This window comes from Bombina bombina, chromosome 6 (assembly GCF_027579735.1).
Source record: "Bombina bombina isolate aBomBom1 chromosome 6, aBomBom1.pri, whole genome shotgun sequence".
NCBI lineage: Eukaryota > Metazoa > Chordata > Amphibia > Anura > Bombinatoridae > Bombina > Bombina bombina.
The window spans coordinates 263,121,387-263,140,809 of NC_069504.1; the positions used below are offsets into that span (position 1 = coordinate 263,121,387).

The 19,423-nt window shown below is 36.9% G+C and overlaps 1 protein-coding gene across 1 annotated transcript in view; it reads left to right on the forward strand.

The window, feature by feature from the left end:
* LYZ (lysozyme) overlaps positions 1–18,769 on the forward strand; it is a 33,716-nt gene extending 14,947 nt beyond the window's left edge. The window contains exon 4 of the mRNA XM_053716823.1: positions 18,528–18,769. Coding sequence (XP_053572798.1) covers positions 18,528–18,612 — 85 coding nt within the window. The 3' untranslated portion in view covers positions 18,613–18,769. The remainder of the gene's footprint in view (positions 1–18,527) is intronic.
* Positions 18,770–19,423: the final 654 nt, after the last annotated feature.

Below are 19,423 nucleotides of genomic sequence, written 5' to 3' on the forward strand. Positions count from 1 at the left end.
TTTGAAGCTGGCCGCGTCCGTAAGCACCGCTGGTATCTAGAGTTGCAGTGGCGTTAAATTATGCTCTACGCTCCCTTTTTGGAGCCTAACGCACTGAAAACCAAGCCATTCTGTGAACTCTAAATACCAGCGGTATTTAAAAGTTGCGGGAGAAAAAAAGCATGCGTAGCTAACGCACCCCCTTTGGCCGCCAAACTCTAAATCTAGCCGTAAGATAGCTACAATATAATTAATAATTACATTGTAGCTATTTTAGGATTTATTGTTATTTTACAGGCAACTTTGTATTTATTTTAACTGTAATTTAATGGGGTTTTTTTTCGTAATTTAGTTTATTGAATTTAATTAAAATTAATTGTAGGTAGTTTAGGTAATTAGTTTAATGATAGTGTAGTGTTAGGTGTAATTGTAACTTAGGTTAGGATTTATTTTACAGGTCATTTTGTACTTATTTTAGCTAGGTAGCTATTAAATAGTTCATAACTATTTAATAACTATTGTACCTAGTTAAAATAAATACAAAGTTGCCTATAAGATAAAAATAAATCATAAGCTAGCTACAATGTAACTATTAGTTATAGTGTAACTATCTTATGGTTTATTTTATAGGTAAGTATTCAGTTTTAAATAGGAATTATTTATTTAATTGTAGTTATTTTATTTAGCTGTATTTAAATTATATTTAAATTGGGGTGTGTTAGGGTTAGGGTTAGACTTAGGTTTAGGGGTTAATAACTTTATTATAGTGGCGGCGACGTTGGCGGGGGCGGCAGATTAGGGGTTAATTAATTTAATATAGTTGCGGCGACGTTGGGGGGGCAGATTAGGGGTTAATCACTATAATGTAGGTGGCGGCGATGTTGGGGGCAGCAAATTAGGGGTTTATAACTATAATGTAGGTGGTGGCGGTGTCCGGAGGGGCAGATTAAGGGTTAATAAGTGTAAGATTAGGGGTGTTTAGGCTCAGGGGTTCATGTTAGGGTGTTAGGTGCAGACATATTTTTTCTTTCCCCATAGGAAACAATGGGGCTGCGTTAGAAGCTGGACGCTGCTTTTGCAGGTGTTTTTTTCCAGCCAGCTCAGCCCCATTGTTTCCTATGGGAAAATCGTGCACGAGTACGTTTTGACTGCTTACCGCTACCATAAGCGACGCTGGTATTGAGGTGAAATGTGGAGCTAAATTTTGCTCTACACTCACCTTTTTGCGACTAATGCCAGGTTTAAAAAAACCTGTAAGCGTTGGCTTAAGGGAGCGGTGGGAAAAAAAGGAGCATTAGAGCCGCACAGCCTTACCGACAAAACTCGTGATCTAGCCGTATGTATTTAATGTACATATTTCATACTCCAATGTTCTTTACATGCAGGAAACTGTTCTTTGTATTTTTAAATAGACATTCCTATATACATCTATATATGCCAATACCTGTGTAAATCCATATAGATATATAGGTATAGATATATATTTTACATTATCATTATATATATAGTACACTAATTCTTCATGTGCGCTAACCCAACACCATGTTAGACAGTCCAAAACATTCCAGTGTCCTTCACAAAGAAGAAAACATTATTTTTATTTTTAAATATATAGTTATATTAATGTAAAATATATATGGTGGTTAATGTAAAATATATATCTATACCCATATATCTATATAAATATATATACAGGTATGGGTATATATAGATATAAATAGAAATGTGAAGAACATGGGAATGTGAAAAAATAGTAGCTCCTGTTGGGTATAGTGCTGTTGGTTTAATATGGTGTCTGGTTAGTGCGGATCGATAACTGTTAGGTTTTTTTAACAGCAAACTTCATTGGAGTCTATAGGGTCGATTTAACAAGGGCCGAATGGCCCATGTTCCCCTTGTTTCCACGCAAACCTTCAGGCTCACCAGAAACAGGAGTTAAGAAGCAGCGGTCTTAAGACCGCTGCTCCTTAACTCACACGCCGCCTCTGAGGCGGTGTATAGCAATCCGCCCGATTGTGTACGATCGGGTTGATTGACACCCCTGCTAGCAGCAGATTGGCCGCGAATCTGCAGTGGGAGGCATTGCACAGACAGTTCACTAGAACTGCTTGTGCAATGCTGAATGCTGACAGCGTATGCTGTCCACATTCAGCAATGTCTGGTGGACATGATACACTGTAGCATATCATGTCCGCCAGGCATTGTTAAATCGGTGCCTATGGGTTGAAGAAGTTAATGTGTCTCAATATCCGAAGTCCTTTGGTTAAAGCGCGTTGGGTTTCACTCACCCACATAATTATTACTTTCAACTTGTGAAATTAGCTCTAAGCCGCACACGCAAAAAATGTTACTTCTGGCGGTGTTAGTGCTCGAATGAAAGCGCTAAATAGCGCTCCACTTACTAACCTAGCCCATTATTGGGTTTAATAATATTTTAAAGAATATTGTATTCAAAATTCTTCTACCACGTATGATATATGAAAGAGCAACACAATAAAAATATTTTTGTTTAAATGTAAAAAGAAACTAACAGGAAGTGTAACTAATACCTAGATATCATCACTGACTGACAAGGACAACACCCACAGAAAAAGTTTGTTTATTCAGCATAGGAACACTTATTTTTTTTAAAACAAAGCTCTATAATGCATTTAAAATACTCTCTTTAGATGAAATAAAGAAAAGATTTAAGTATCATGTCACTTTAAGCACTTTGGCATTATACTTGCATCTAATACAAATATAACCTAAAGTGAACTAAGTCACACTAGGATATTATAATGTGGTGTCGCTAGCAACCAAATATAATAGATAACAGGCTGTAAGATAAATTAGAAATGTATGTATATGTTCTAAACTACGGTTGGGAGATGAGAGAAGAGAGATAGTAGGAATCACTGTGTGAGAACTAGCTATATGTTAATAGTGCATATATGTCAAGAAAAGTTATAAATGAATATGCGCAATGTATGCGTGTTTGTATATATAAATAATAAACCAATACACCAATAATAAACCAATTTAAGCGTAGTATCAGACCTATATAGGAGACCTCTGGTAAAAGAATATATTATTTAATAAGAAGTACGGTAGGAATTACAGTAAACATTAAAAAATACTAGATTAGTATGTTGAGCCACATAAAAACATAGTACATAAAATTGTGATCACAATTCACATATAAATTAAAAACAAAAATTAAAAACAATGTGGAAAGTCCATAAAAAGGGGTTCCAATTACGTTCCAAAAAAAGTTCAAATCATGTAAGGCAGATCCAAGTATTTCCTGCAGTGATACAAAAAACGACAATAAATTATTGTCAAAGTATGGAAAAGTATATACTTTAAGGTGTTTACATTTACTTGCACCGTAAAGTTTAAAGTTGTGTCCCGCTGGCTCCTACTCAGCTTGTCTTATCCCTTGATTGTATGCAACACTGACCAAACTACATATCCTTCCGGTGGTCAAAGTGGTGCAGGGTTCATGATTGTACTACGGATCCTTTCCGCAGTTGATATTGTGAAAACAGATTCAGCGTTGTGTCTTCGGCTCTAATGAGCTACGGGTTCCTTACAGGTTTAGAAACAGATTGCAGCAGAGTAACGCATTTCGGCTTCAAGCCTTTGTCAAACTCTGCTAGACCGGGATATCTGCAGCTTTGAAATACCCTTGTGTCTGATGTGTCTTGCACATACTTCTTATTAAATAATATATTCTTTTACCAGAGGTCTCCTATATAGGTCTGACACTACCCCTTCTAGGTCTAGTATAATCTAGGTTATTAACCTGTGTATTGGTGTATTATTTATATATACAAACACGCATATGTTGCGCATATTCATTTATAACTTTGCTTGACATATATGCACTATTAACATATAGCTAGTTCTCACACAGTGATTCCTACTATCTCTCTTCTCTCATCTTCCAACCATAGTTTAGAACATATACATAAATTTATAATTTATCTTACAGTCTGTTACCCATTATATTTGGTTGCTAGCGACGCCACATTATAATTATCCTAATGTGACTTCACTTTAGGTTATATTTGTATTATTTACCTGATTTTGGGTAGTATTGAGGAGAAATACTCTTACTTGTGGGTTTTATATAGGTATTTAACTATATCTATCACTAACCCCTAACCTGACATTATACTTGCATCTGCAAAAAATTATAATTTTAAATCTTATCACGGTTTCAGCGATAACTTTTAAAGTGCAAGCGAACAGCCGCTGTTCTACGCCATGTTTATCAGTCTTAAAAATCCAATATGGCTCCTTTCTTTAAAAGGCCGAACAATGATTCAATTGTAGCAGATTTTTAAAATATTTTAAGTATTGTACTTTCTTGGATTTTACAACTTTGATGATATATTTATTTAAAATAACTGTATATTCACAATTATTTTAGTAATAGAGGGTTAGTGTAAATTTACATTTCTGTATGTATATGTGTGTGAGTGTAAATATATATATATATATATGTCATACAGGTGGTGAGAGTCCACGATCCATTAATCCTGGGAATTACTTTTCCCTACTACTAGGAGGAGGCAAAGATTTGCAAAACCCTAGGAACTCTATAAAACCCCTCCCACCTCACTGGCAACTCAGTCTTGTCTTTGCCTCCACTGGAGGATGTTGAAGAATGAAGATGTGCATTTGATTCTTCAGTGAGAGTGGTTCACAGACTGAGTATTTAGTTACAAGCCTTTCCACGGATGTCGTAGGGACTTGTCCTTTGCCTCTTCTGTTGGTTCGACTATATACTCCTGTTCCAGATCCTCTGCTGTTATGTTTCAGCACTGGTTTGGTTTCCTCCAGTTGCATAGTGCCTGATGGTAAGTAATTTATTTTTAATTTTATGTTTAGCACTCTATTAGCCTGTTAGGTTATTGTTATATATATTTACCTTGGGACAGTTATATATATTTTTAGGTACATTTTTGTACACTTAACAGCTTTTATTTGACACACACACGCACATTGGTGTGCTTATATGATGCCAGTTTGATGAGCGCCTTCTTTCTTATTTACGCAATAATTTTTATGAGTTCTATTCAGAAGGGGCATTTCCTTTTTTTAAAGCTTTTTTGAAATGGGGATATTACCGTTTAGCTATATGGTTGTATTTTTCTGCACTTAACTACTGTTTAAGTTTCTTGCTTTTATAGAGCCTACTGTCTCTGTCCCTAAATCTGCCTTAGGAGTTGGGTCATTTGAACACTTTTCTTTAGTGTAGTGTTTATATTGTTTATAAGCTGAGGTTTTAATCTAAAGCTAATTTATGCAATAAATGTATTATTATTCTAATGCATTCTGACCTGTCTAACACTGCTCTTGCTTTTAAGGGTATTACTGCTCCTTCTGTTTGTTTTTTACAGGAGAATGCTACTTAATCCTGGATTCAAGGATTGTATACTGTTTTCTGTGTCTAAAATGTTGGTAGCCATGCCTCCTTCAAGTAATTGTAAAAGACCATGTAAGAATTTACCTTTTATTAGCTCTAAGCCTGCTAGGGTTAATGTTTCTAGTCATGAGGAAGAGGTTGGTTCTGTCAGGGGTCTACCTTTAATCATGAATCTGATATATAGGTATTCCCCGCTCATACAGCGGGTTAGGAACAGGAGCCCCGCTGTAAAGTGAAAACCACTTTAAAGTGAAACAAGGTGGTTTTAGCTTTCTTTTCACTTGCCAGTGTGTTTAAAAACTTGAAAACATATTTGAACTAACATATATTAGGAGTGCTATAGTGCTACGTTTAGTTTAACACCAGCACAGTACAGTATTCAATTAGTATTCAATTAGAGGGTCCCTTTTTTGCGTCCCTTTAAACCATACCTCCCAACATTTCAAAATTCAAAAGAGGGAAACGCCCCCCCCCCCGGCAAAAAAATTGAAATGTGGTGGGCGGGGCTTAAAAATCATAAGACCAAAGTGATATAAATAAAATTCTAAATAAAGTCATAGATTTTAATACACTTAGGCAGCAAATCAAACACAAGCTCAAACCACTGGTATGGCTATGTGAGCTATGTATTTAATTATCCTTTGCAAAGACATTGCTAAATATTTTTATCTTAATTGGACATTTAATAATAAATTCTTTAAAACTGCTCTCTGCATTCCCCATTAATATTCTAAATTCTGGCCTTTAAAGTCAGCAAAAATGCACAGTAGCACACTACATAGTATACACTTATACATGCAGATACGCACACACTACATAGCATACACTTACACATGCAGATACGCACACACTACATAGCATACACTTATACATGCAGATACTCACACACACACAACATAGCATACACTTACACATGCAGATACGCACACACTACATAGCATACACTTATACATGCAGATACACACACACTACATAGCATACACTTATACATGCAGATACACACACACACTACATAGCATACACTTACACATGAAGATACACACACTACATAGTATACACTTATACAGGCAGACACACACATTACATAGCATACACTTATACATGAAGCATACACTTATACATGCAGATACACATACACTACATAGTATACACTTATACATGCAGACACACACTACATAGCATACACTTATACATGCAGATACACATACACACACTACATAGCTTACATTTATACATGCAGACACACACACACTACATAGCATAAACTTATACATTCAGATACAGACACATAGTTATGAATACAGATAGACATACACTACATCATATATGTGTATCTGTAATTCATTGTATGGGGTCCTGGGTTGGCAAGCACATTAGCTGGCAGTCTGTGGCTGCCACTGTTCGTTACCCTGGTATTAGCACTGCTCATTGTATAAAACTGAAGGCATGCTAGTATTATCACCAGGGATTAGACATCATCACTACCAGATGTAGGTTAGAGAGGTCACCATTACCCGTGGTCAGAGTGTATACAGCCTTCTTACTCCTGCTTAATCCACTCACCATTCCTTTTCCACAGGGAATCTAACAGGTATCTAACCCTGTGAGAGCAAAGCCAGCTGCTTCTGAGTATGGGCCCAACAGAATTAAAAAAAAAAAAAAATGTAATGCCTGGGGCAAATCGGGACAGATGGCTAGCAACCCGGGACAGGGGGACAGACCCCTAAAATCGGGACTGTCCCACGAAAATCGGGACAGTTGGGGCGTATACTTTAAACCCTCTGTTTTTGCTGGATTTATTTATGTCAAAAGATATATGGATTTTGCACTAGTGGGTATAGGCTCCTTTCATTATTAGAAGCTTCCTCTATGCTTCTCAGGGGAAATTGTAAGAAGAGTGGTTTATAGGAAAGGGCGATCTCCTTATGGAGATTTTTTAAAATATGAAAAATATGTAAATATAAAAAATATATATAAAAAATGTAAATAGAAATCTATTCTATGACACCAGATAAGATTTTGTACAGAATAAAAATGTATTTTATTTTAGTAAAAATGAAAAAGTTTTTTTTAAACATGTGAGTTTAAGATTCTTATGTACAAATTAATCTGATAGGTTGGCCAACCTTGTAATCTAAATAATCTTAAATTGATCTAATATTGATTTCTTGCGTATCAGTATCAATAGTATCAATATTCAACAAATTTCAATACAGCAATATTTGACAAATTTAAACAAAGCAATTTTCGAGAAAGCAATTTAAAAACCCACAGTTATATGATAGGCTGTTGATCTAATCAGGTGTTTTTAGGACTATATACCTGAATTAAAAGTGTATAAACACAATCACAATTTTCAAATGAAGTTTATAGAGTATGTATAAAAAAGTCTGTTTTTTCCAAAATGTGATTAAAAGTCCGTCTTGAGGTTACCCTTAGGTAATACCCAATATAAGAGTCTATGATGTTTATAAGAAATTTTCTTGGCTGCAGCCTAAGTTTATAGAAGATATTTTTTAAGGTACTATGTACCTATATCAAATGCGTTAAGGTAAGCGGGTGTGTAGATCTAACCTTATTATCCTTACTGAGAGATGTTTTTGCGACCAGCTTTTCTTCCTTGATCTTTAAGTGGTGTGATACACAAATCCGCCTCCTATGTCTTATGAGCGCTGTGTCTTTGTATATTATGTTGCGGGTTAGGGACTTCCGCACTTCTACTGTTATTTCCAATAGTAGGTATCCTGTAGGACTTCGGATTGTCCATAATCAAGAGTAGATGGATCAGTTCACTTCTACAGATGCCGGTCCTGGAGCGTTTTTGGAAGCGTTTTTGGCAGCTTTTGGTGGCAGCGTATTCTTAGCTTACTCAGTCTGCTTATGTTTCCTCTGCTCTGCTGCTCCTGTGTGAACCAGGTGTTAGGGATGAAGGATCAGTGCAACGCGTTTCAGCTGTGATAACCAGCCTTTTTTGCTGGATTTATTACACTGTTCTTAACCCCTGGTACGTCCCTTTAAATACCTGTTACACTATGCAAGCGTAACTCTAGGGGGCGCTAGAAGAAATATATAATTTTTTAAAATATAATTTTTTTAAAAAGGGCCAACCAAGGCCTAATATAAATATAGATGTATTACAACAATCTGTAGGATAATACTGAAGTATAGTAAAAACAATAAACACTATAAAAATAATATAAAATGATGAGATAATAATGTATAAAGACAAAATAATAATGACAATTACCGAAAAAATGAGACATGGACTCTCATCAAATGTGATGTGATGAGATCAATATAAACAGAAAATGCAGCTTAAAACAATATATAATAAATAAATAGTATTAAGTCTCTAATAAGTTCTTATCTGTATATGATATTGATGCTCAGACAGTCCCAAGATTAGGAGGGCACTTCAGAGGTTTATTAGTCCTCCTGGGTAGCACATATATAAGATTCTCCCTTAGATCCAGAAGTCAGCTCCTTGTCACAAAACCAGTCTGGGTAAATACTCTCTCTGTGCAAAGAGGTTCTGGAGGATATAGCCAACATCCCTAAACATGTTCTAGGTGACTCAAATCTTTGGCATAATGAAAAGAGAGCCCTTCTAAAATTGTCAAAAAATGATTCAATAGTCATACGTCAGGCGGACAAGGGTGGCGGTATAGTCCTACAGGACTATCAAGATTACTTGAAGGAAGCAGATAGAATAATAAAGGATTTTGAGTACTACAGGCCTCTAGATCAAGACCCTACACTTCTGTTCACTAAGAAATTAAATTCTATTATCCAATTTGGATTTGAAGAAGGTATCTTGACCTTGAAAGAAAAACAATATTTAACACCAAAAAATCCCAGTATTCCATATTTTTACCACCTACCCAAAATCCACAAAAATCTACAAACACCACCAGGTAGACCTATAATAGCAGGTATGAATAGTATCACAGATCATCTATCAGCATATGTGGATTTTTCTGCAAAAATATGTTAGACAACTTCCCTCACATATTAAGGACACCACAGACTTACTTCATAAACTTTCTAATATTACAAGAAAAAGTAAATACCTATGGATGACATGCGATGTCAACGCACTATATTCCAATATATCACACAAAATAGGGTTAAAATGTGTTTCTGAATATCTACATGAAGATTTTTATATGCCAGATATTCAGAAAGAATATATATTGAAGCTAATTGAATTTATATTAAAACATAACTATTTTAAATATCAAGATAATTATTATATACAGACCAAGGGTACTGCCATGGGGACCAGGTTCGCTCCCAGCTTCGCTAATTTGGTAATGGGTTGTTTTGAAGATATTTATATCAACGGTGGAAGCTGGGATGAGAACCTGGTCTTCTATGGTAGATACATAGATGATCTAATCATCATTTGGAATGGGTCATTGGATTCAGCTAGAGAATTTGCTTTTAAACTTGATACTAATGATTTTGGTCTAACCTTCACTCACAAAATACATTTGGAAGAAATTGAATATCTTGATATAGTGCTCACTTGGGATATAAATAATAGGGTTCAATCCAAAATTAAATTAGTAGATAGCAATAACTTTTTAGACTATCAAAGTAACCATCTAAAGAGTTGGAAGGAAAATATTCCATTTAGTCAGTTTAGACGGATTAGGCGTAATTGCACATTATTAGAGACATATGATGAGCAATCCCTTATCTTAAAAAATAGATTTCTTGAAAAAAGGTACCCTCCAATGCTCTTAGAAGAAGGCTACCGAAGGGCAAGAGAACTAAATAGAAATGAAATTCTTAATCCGCTACCTAATAATGGGTTAAATAGATGTAATAGTAACAAAAAGCAGACTACATTTATTACTAACTATAACTCCAACTATAAAGCCATTACAAAAATAATTAAGAAACACTGGTACCTTCTTAAAAAAGATCCGATTTTAAAAGGGATTTTGGATGATTCCCCTAACATTACATTTCGGAGAGCCCCAACCATTAAACAGAAAATAGCCCCCAGCAAAATCATAATGTCCAAAAGAACATCAGGAATAGGAGGTCTGTCCAACAATAGACACCAACAAAAAGGAGCTTTTAAATGTAGAATTAAAAGATGCAACATGTGTAAATATGTCACTCATGGGGCAACTAGTGTCACTTCTATCACAGGATGTACATATGAACTTAAGGATAGATTAGATTGTAGCTCTAATTATGTCATATACCTATTAACCTGTAAATGTGGGATGCAATACCTAGGTAGAACCATAAGGAAAGTCAGAAGCAGATGGGGAGAACACTTTAGAAACAAAGAGAAAGGTTCACTCAAACATAGTGTATCAAGACATCATGTTCAACATCATTGTGGTACTAAATGTCAATTTTGCATAACCCCTCTAGAGAGAATACAATACAAGCAAGGAACTAATAGGTTCAAAAAGTTATGTCAAAGGGAAACCTACTGGATCTATAAATTTGGTACTCTCTTTCCCACAGGATTGAATGAGAACATAGATATGTCTGCTTTTTGAATATAATATTTTTGTACATCTTGCTGTGGATTATCAGGTCATCATTTTTTTCCATGCAACACTATAGCTATTTAATATTATACAGGTATTATCAGAGGTGTATATATTGACTTTATAGCTTTTTTTCTCCTCTTTGTATATCACAGTACAAATTTATATTATATACTACACATATTGACTTTATAGTCATACATTTATTTTTCTCCTCTTTGTATATCACAGTACAAATTTATATTATATACTACACATATTGACTTTATAGTCATACATTTATTCTTCTTCACTTTTATATATCACAGCACACATATATGTATCATACATCACATAAGGTTGATCACATTATAGTCATGATTAGTATATAACACAATCATTTAGGGCACATGCGATGTGTATGGGTGTGTATATGTATGTATGTGTATATGTGTATGTGTGCATGTATGTATATACGTATATGTGTGTTCATGTATGTGTATGTATATCTATATATACCACTTCAAAATATGGGTTTGTTATACCAACATAGGATATAACGGTTTAATACATGTAATACACCCATACTATTATGGATTTCTGAATATATATGCTGCACATTAGAAAACATATACACTGTTCACTGAACATTTTTATTTTTATTGTAAATTGTATCATTTTAGTTAAGTCTGCACTCACAATATACACCTCAACATTATCTCCAACACATTAAACAATATTGTTACTACTGTATTTCTATACCATCTTATTTTTGTATATTGAACATAATGTATTACAACCCCGTTTTTACACATTAGAGTAGGTTAATAGATATTCACTAAGTACACTTATCTATTGCTTAATACATACATTTCATATCGCTTAGATTAAGATATCACCACACTTCCCTGTATGTACCTGATCCCGTCTGATCTTGAAAGCTAAGCAGGGCCAGGCCTGGTCAGTACCTGGATGAGAGACTGCCTGGGAACACCAGGCGCATTAGACTTAAAATATGTATATGTGTATATATATATATATATATATATATATATATAGTTTCAATAAGGCCTGCATAATATAAAGGGCTCTCTCCTATAGAAAATGTTGCTTATACATATTTGACCAAAGGCTGTTAACATCAATAGGTGCTTTAATAAAACTTTAACTTATTTAGACTAACTGACAACATACTAAGACATTTGGTATGAACACCAAGAATTAGAATATCATGTACCTTTTATATATGTATGTGTGTATATATCTTTATTTCTTTTTAAAAAGGGTGGGGAACAATTTTTTAATGTTACTATTTTAGAATACCATGATAATATCCTACAACATATGATGCTGACATGATATCCACCATAAGATAATGTTAGGCTATGGTTGTTGTTATTTACATCCTTTATTAACCAATTTGTACAGTACTTGTTTGTTTTTTAGTATAATGTGAATTATTTGGAAATGGTTTTAATCATTGTATTCTAACTATGGTCTGATTGAAACAGGTGGGTGTGCACTCACACACCTGATGAGGCAGGTTCACTTCCACACCTGAATAGGTGTGGTTATGTTTCACTCTTAGAGTGGTCATTTAGCATTTATAAGCCAGAGCTCTCAGTCTTTGGATAGAAGCCTGAGGAAACAGACAGAGATCTGAGAAACTAGTTGCTTGTTTATCCATTGTTACGGTCACATTTGTGACATTTTATATTGTATTTTACTGCACCATTAAACTATGGTATTTAAACTCTTCGCTGAGAGCCTGAGTTTTATTGAAATCTACCCTGGAGTGATTTGTTGCACTGCCTTGGTCAGTGAACTGGGACACTGTGAACTCCCAGTTTGCCTCTATAAGCACAACAGAGTGCTGCTTCACTTGTGAGTATAAAATCTGTATTCACCTTTTTTTACATTTGTCCAAACTGTATCACACGAGGAGGCGCCCTTGTCTTTGTGATTTTCTTTGCACAGAGAGAGTACGTCCCTTTAAACCCTCTGTTTTTGCTGGATTTATTACACTGTTCTTAACCCCTGGTATGTCCCTTTAAACCCTCTGTTTTTGCTGGATTTATTACTCTGTTTTTAACCCCTGGTGCGTCCCTTTAAACCCTGTTTTTGCTGGAATTATTACACTGTTCTTAATACACTGTCTACTCCTATAATCTGCTCTTATCCTGTCCCCAGCATGTGTATCTCTTTATTCTCTAACTTTGCTTAACTAATTAATAAATTAACCCTTACTCAATGTCCTTTCTTGAATCTATCCCCCTTATCTTGTTGCAATTCTTAGTCTCCTCACCTGGGTGTAAGTTATCTCCCTGTCTTCAATCAATTAACTTTAGTAATCTCAGCTGTCTGTAAAAGTCTTATAAATTTAAGACCAGTTAGGGGAGAGCGTTTGCTGGGGTCTGAGCGTTTGCAGAGTATTCCATCTCTCTAAGCTCCCATCTGTCTAAGTGACCATCTTCAAGGGGCAGCAGCAGCACTAAGAATTAGACAAGAATTGAGCAAGATTTGAGGCAAGCTAAATATTTTTATTTCACAAACAATCTTTTGCACTTAATATTCTGCTATGTTTTCAGGACTGCTTTTCCTTTTAACAGTCTCATGTCTATTCCACAGGCATGCTCACATGCTCATACCTTACCCTTCTCTACATGCAGTTTATATAGGCCCCTCTATCCTTTCTTCTCCATACCTTAGCTGTCATTAACTACTTTCTATTTTAAAATCTATATCAATAAACTGCACCACCTCCCAGAAATACCCACACTGCTATAAATCTCATTCTCACCTACTCTTACTTTCCATCTTGCTGCTATTAGCATCAGGCGACATCTCTCCAAATCCTGGGCCCACCCTCATTCCCACCATTACCCGATCACACACTCCTTATAGAAACTTTAATAAAAGCAACACACAACCTCATTTCCATCCAATGCATCCCATACACATACACTCCTTTCACTTGCACACTATGGAACTCTCGCTCTGTCTGCAACAAACTTACAACCATTCATGACCTGTTTATATCAAATGTTTTCACCCTTTTAGCAATTACTGAAACCTGGCTATCTTCTTCCGACACCGTTTCCACTGCTGCTCTCACACATGATGGTCTTCACTTTAGCCATACCCCTAGGCCAGGTGAGAAATGTGGCAGCGGTGTTGGGATCCTGCTCTCCCCCTCCTGCACAGTACCTACTTCCAATCCCATCTCTCTCCTTCTCCTCCTTTGAAGTCCACTGTATTCGCCTGTTCTCCCCTCTCTCCCTCAAAGTGGCAGTCATCTATCACCCTCCTGGACCGACCTCCCAATTCCATGACAACTTTGCCACCTGGCTTCCTCACTTTCTCTCTACAAATATACCAACCCTAATTCTTGAGGACTTCAACATTCCCATTGACAACCCAACTGCCCCTGCTGCCTCTAAACTTCTTTCACTCACATCCTCCTTCAGTCTCTCACAATCCACCCTATTCCCTTCTCACTGTGATGGACACTCCATCGACCTGGTATTTTCCTACCTCTGTTCTATATCTGACCTCACCTGTCACCCTTTTCCCATTTCAGACCATCACCTGGCAACTATAATATTAATGCAAGAGCTAAACTCACTTCTCCATCCCACCCCAGCACCTGTAGAAATCTACATGCTGTGGCTCCGCTTAATTTTTTTAAAATCATTCAAGATCTCCTCTCTCACACTTGCACTATAACCTGCCCTGATCTTGCTACAGCCCACTATAACAAAACTCTCTCCTCTGCATTAGACACACTTGCCCCTCCCCAACTGCTCAAAACATCACAACGTCAGTTACAGCCCTGGCAGGCTCAGCAAACACGCTATTTGCAAAAATGCCCCCGAAATGCTGAGCATGTCTGGAGGAAAACTCACTCTGAACCTGATTTCATACATTATAAGTTTATTCTTCATTCATACACTTCTGCCCTTCACTTAGCCAAGAAAACCTACTTCTCTTCTCTCATATCTCCTCTTTCCTCAAATCCTAAACGACTCTTCTCCACCTTTAACTCTCTCCTCTACCCACCTGCTCCAACCCCCCCCCCATCTGTCTTTAGTGTTCAAGACCTGGCAGGCTACTTTTTAAACAAAACACGTACTATGCGAAGCAATATTCCAACGACAGGCTCAGTTATTCCCTCTGCCACCCTCTGCATCTTCCATCCAGCCACTGAAAATGAAGTTTCTTCCTTACTATCTTCCTCATGCCTCACTACCTGCCCACTCGACCCTATCCCTTCCCATCTAATACCCTCCCTGTCTTCCACCCTCACTCCTGCTCTTACTCATATCTTCAACCTATCCCTCTCTACCGGCTTATTCCCTGCAAACGTCACTCCCATACTCAAAAAACCCTCCCTCAATCCTAATTCTCCTGAAAGCTACCGCCCCATATCACTGCTTCCACTAACATCAAAACTCCTTGAAAAACTAGTTTACAATCGCCTAACCCACTTCCTATCCACCAACTCCTTGCTTGGCCCCCTGCAATCTGGATTCCGCCCCAAACACTCAACTGAGACTGCCCTTACCAAGGTTACTAACGATCCTCTCTCTGCTAAAAATATTGGCCACTATTCTATACTCATCTTACTTGATCTCTCAGCTGCCTTCGACACAGTTGACCATCCCCTCCTCCTACAGACACTTAGCTCTTTTGGCCTCTGTGACACTGCTCTTTCCTGGTTTCACTCCTATCTTTCTCACAGATCTTTTTCTGTGTCATTTGCCGGCGACTCCTCCTCTCCAATGCCTCTGTCTGTTGGAGTACCTCAAGGATCTGTTCTGGGTCCTCTACTCTTCTCCATTTATACTTCTTTGCTGGGTAAACTTATCAACAGTTATGGCTTCAAATATCACCTTTATGCTGAGGACACCCAGATCTACCTCTCCACCCCTGCTCTCTCTCCCTCTGTCCTTTCTCATCTCAGCGACTGCTTATCTGGTATTTCTTCCTGGATGGCCTCTCACCACCTAAAGATTAACATGTCCAAGACTGAGCTCCTTCTTTTCCCCACCTCAAGCTTTACGCCGACTTCTGACTTCTCTATCCCTGTTGACGGCATCACCATTTCCCTATTGCTGCCTCAGAGTTACACTTGACTCAAATCTATCCTTCGTCCCCCATATTTAATCGCTTCTACATCCTGCCGCAACCAATTACGCAATATTTCCAAGATTCGCCCTTTCCTGAGCGCTAACACGACAAAGCAAATAATCCACTCCCTTGTTATTTCCCGACTTGACTACTGCAATAACCTACTTACTGGCCTTCCTCTTTCCTGCCTCTTCCCCCCCCCCCCTTCAATCCATCCTAAATGCCTCTGCCTGGCTGATCCAATTTCCCGTCTCTCTGTATCTGCTGCACCTCTCTGTGAGTCCCTTCATTGGCTCCCCATTCACAGCAGAATCAAATTCAAAATTCTCACCCTTACATACAAAGCTCTTACCAACAGAACTCCCCTCTACCTTTCCTCTCTAATAAACAAGTATACTCCAGCCCACCCACTAAGATCCAACAATGACCTGCTCCTTGCATCCGCGACTATCACCTCTTCTAATGCTAGACTGCAGGACTTCTGTCATGCAGCACCAACCCTCTGGAACACTCTCCCTCATGCTGTCAGGCTTTGCCCTAACCTTTCTTCCTTTAAATGCTCCCTGAAGACTTTTCTGTTCAGGGTAGCCTACCACCCAACTCAATAATAAATTAATTTCACCCAACATTTCCCTCATCTAACTCTGCATTAACATCTTTCTCAATCTTGCAGTCCTCACCTCCTGTTTCTACCCTTCTAGATTGTATTTGCACATTTGGATACCCCATTCATGTGATCATGAGATGCTTATTTTAAGTTGCTGATTCAGCGCCAATAAATACTTTGCTTTTTACTACTTTGGATATATTATCTTTTATTCGGGTTAATGGAGTTGCTGCAGACATTTCTTCATTTTTCAATTATGTTTCAGCAGTAGCATATTTTAATCATCAAGGGGGAACTCTCAGTTCCCTGGCCATGAGGGAAGTATTGTGAATTCTTTCCTGGGCAGAAGTCAATTGTTATTTAATTTCTGATGTTCATAGTCCTGGAGTGAACAACTGGGAAACAGTTTTTCACAGTTGTTAGTCTTGGCTTTCAGGAGTGTGGTTTCTTCATCTTAAAATCTTCTATCAGATTGTGGATCTTTGGGGTCTCCCCAAGATAGATCTGATGGTCTTTTATTTAATTCTCTGATTTACAGGTACTGTGTGAGGTCCATGGATCCTCAAGCAGTGTTTATGGTTGCTTAGATAGTTCCTTGGCCATTTGTAATAACATGTTTTTTCTACCTCTGGTTCTTCTTCCAGAGTGATTGCCTAATTAGTTTAGAGAGAGTGTCTGTGATTCTATTTGCTCCAATTAAGTCTCGCATTTTTTGGTATTCTAATCTAGTTTAGATGTCCAGTTCCCCTTTTTGGGTCTCTTACTTTGCATTTCAGATGTTTGGCCTCAATCTTTAAGCCTGGTGGCATGAAGATTGAATTAATAGTTCTTAAGCAGAGAGGGTTCTCTGATTCTGTAATTGAGTCTATGATACAGGTTTGTGAGCCTGTATTCAGGAAGTTTTATTATAAGGCTAAGAGGACCTTTATTTCTTAATATAACTCCTAGGTTTTTTTGTAGGATGGTTTAGATAAGGATTTATCCGCCATTTCTTGGCCTTTTAGGAATGAGGCTTCAGTTGTCAAAGTTTGCACGACAGCAATTTTTTCTTTAATTCTACCATTTTGGTGTTTTTGCATCTTCTAGGGCATCCTTTGGTAGTTGTCTCTGGATTTGCCTGTTGCTTATTTTTTCATTGCAAGGCTTTTGCCCTTTTTAGGTTTTATTGGCTTTGTTAGTTTAGTTTTTCAGTGACAAAAGATGTTTCTTAAATTCCACCCTGTGTGTTTTATTACTCGTGGACTTTACCACTTGGGTATTAGTAATGGATTGTGGACTCTAACCACCTGTATGAAAGAAAGCATGATTTTGCTTACCTGATAAATTAATTTATTTAATGGTGGTGAGAGTCCATAAGACACCAACCTGTGTTTTTCTAGTGTTGGGTTTTTTTTCGCACTTTTTTCCCTCATTGTTTGCTCTTGATTCTTTTCCTTCTTCTTTGGCTTGGCTATATGTCAGACTGAGTTGTCAGTGAGGTGGGAGGGATTTTATAGAGTTCCTGGGGTTTTGGACCTAGTGGTAGGGAAGAGTAATTGCCCAGAAGTAATGGATCGTAGACTCTCTCCACCATGAAAGAAATTAATTTATCAGGTAAATAAAATATAAAAAAATCTGGAGGGAAAACATTCCTCAGACTTAAAAAATGAATAATAACTTTATTTTGGGGAAATGTCGGGTATTAACCCCTTCCTCAGACCATTGCTTTCTGAGGTGCATTATGATAAAGTGAGGTAGCTGGCATATTTTGTATAATGTAAATGTATTTACATTAGGCATTTTAATGAGTTCTCTCTTTAGTTCCTATCCTCTAGAAATATTATTTAGCTAAAAAACTTAAATATATGAGATTTCTTCTTAATAAATAATTTCATGTTTTCTTTATTTTTTTTATGCATAGGGTTGCCTGGAGAAATAATTGTAGAGGAAGAGACCTCTCAAAATGGACTAAAGACTGCGGAGTTGATGATATAGATGTCTTATAATGAATGGCACATGAACCACAGTTATGGCTATGACATTAAATAGACTTTGTACTCAAAATGTTCTGTCATACATATGAAAGAACAGCTATTAAAAGTGAAATATTTGTTGTTTAAAAAAGGTTAAATAAAAGTTTAAATTTGCATTTGCTGGCAGAAATTACATGTTTTTGCGTCACTGATTAAAGCTCCACAAACCGTAGATGTAGGTGACCAGAAGAGAGTTTTCATGCAGAGCCCCATAACTGTACATCATATAATGCAATCTTCACATTTACATATGTATATACTGTATTCTTATACATATGTAAATGTGCACCCTGTATACAGCCTCTCCAGTAGGGATGAATGGAGCTTTAATAAATCAGCACCATGTATGTTAACAAATCTCTAGAATATTTCCATTGGCAATTTCAGTGTGTTTATTAGTGGTGCAGTGTAAAAAACTATTTAGAAATAGCCATGAAAAAGTTTAACAGGTGCCCGAAACTTATCAAGTGCCTTGAAGTCAATATTAAGTTAGAAAACTAGTGAACCGCAAATGTATTGTGATCACCAAGAGGTTTTTGACTCCATAGTATGTATTGGGCTTTTTTCGAGTGGCTGAAAAACCTGTTTGTGAGTGAGAGAATCAGCCAAAGTCGCACTATTTTGATTGCGTCAAATTGAAAAGTAGCATTTTTGGGACAAAAAAAGGCCAAAAATGTGGCTCCCAATAGATTGCGATGGATGCCATAGTATTTGACTGATGTTGAAATACCGCAGGAATTATAAAGTCCAGAATCACCAGTCGCTTCTCCACTTTCGTCCCTGG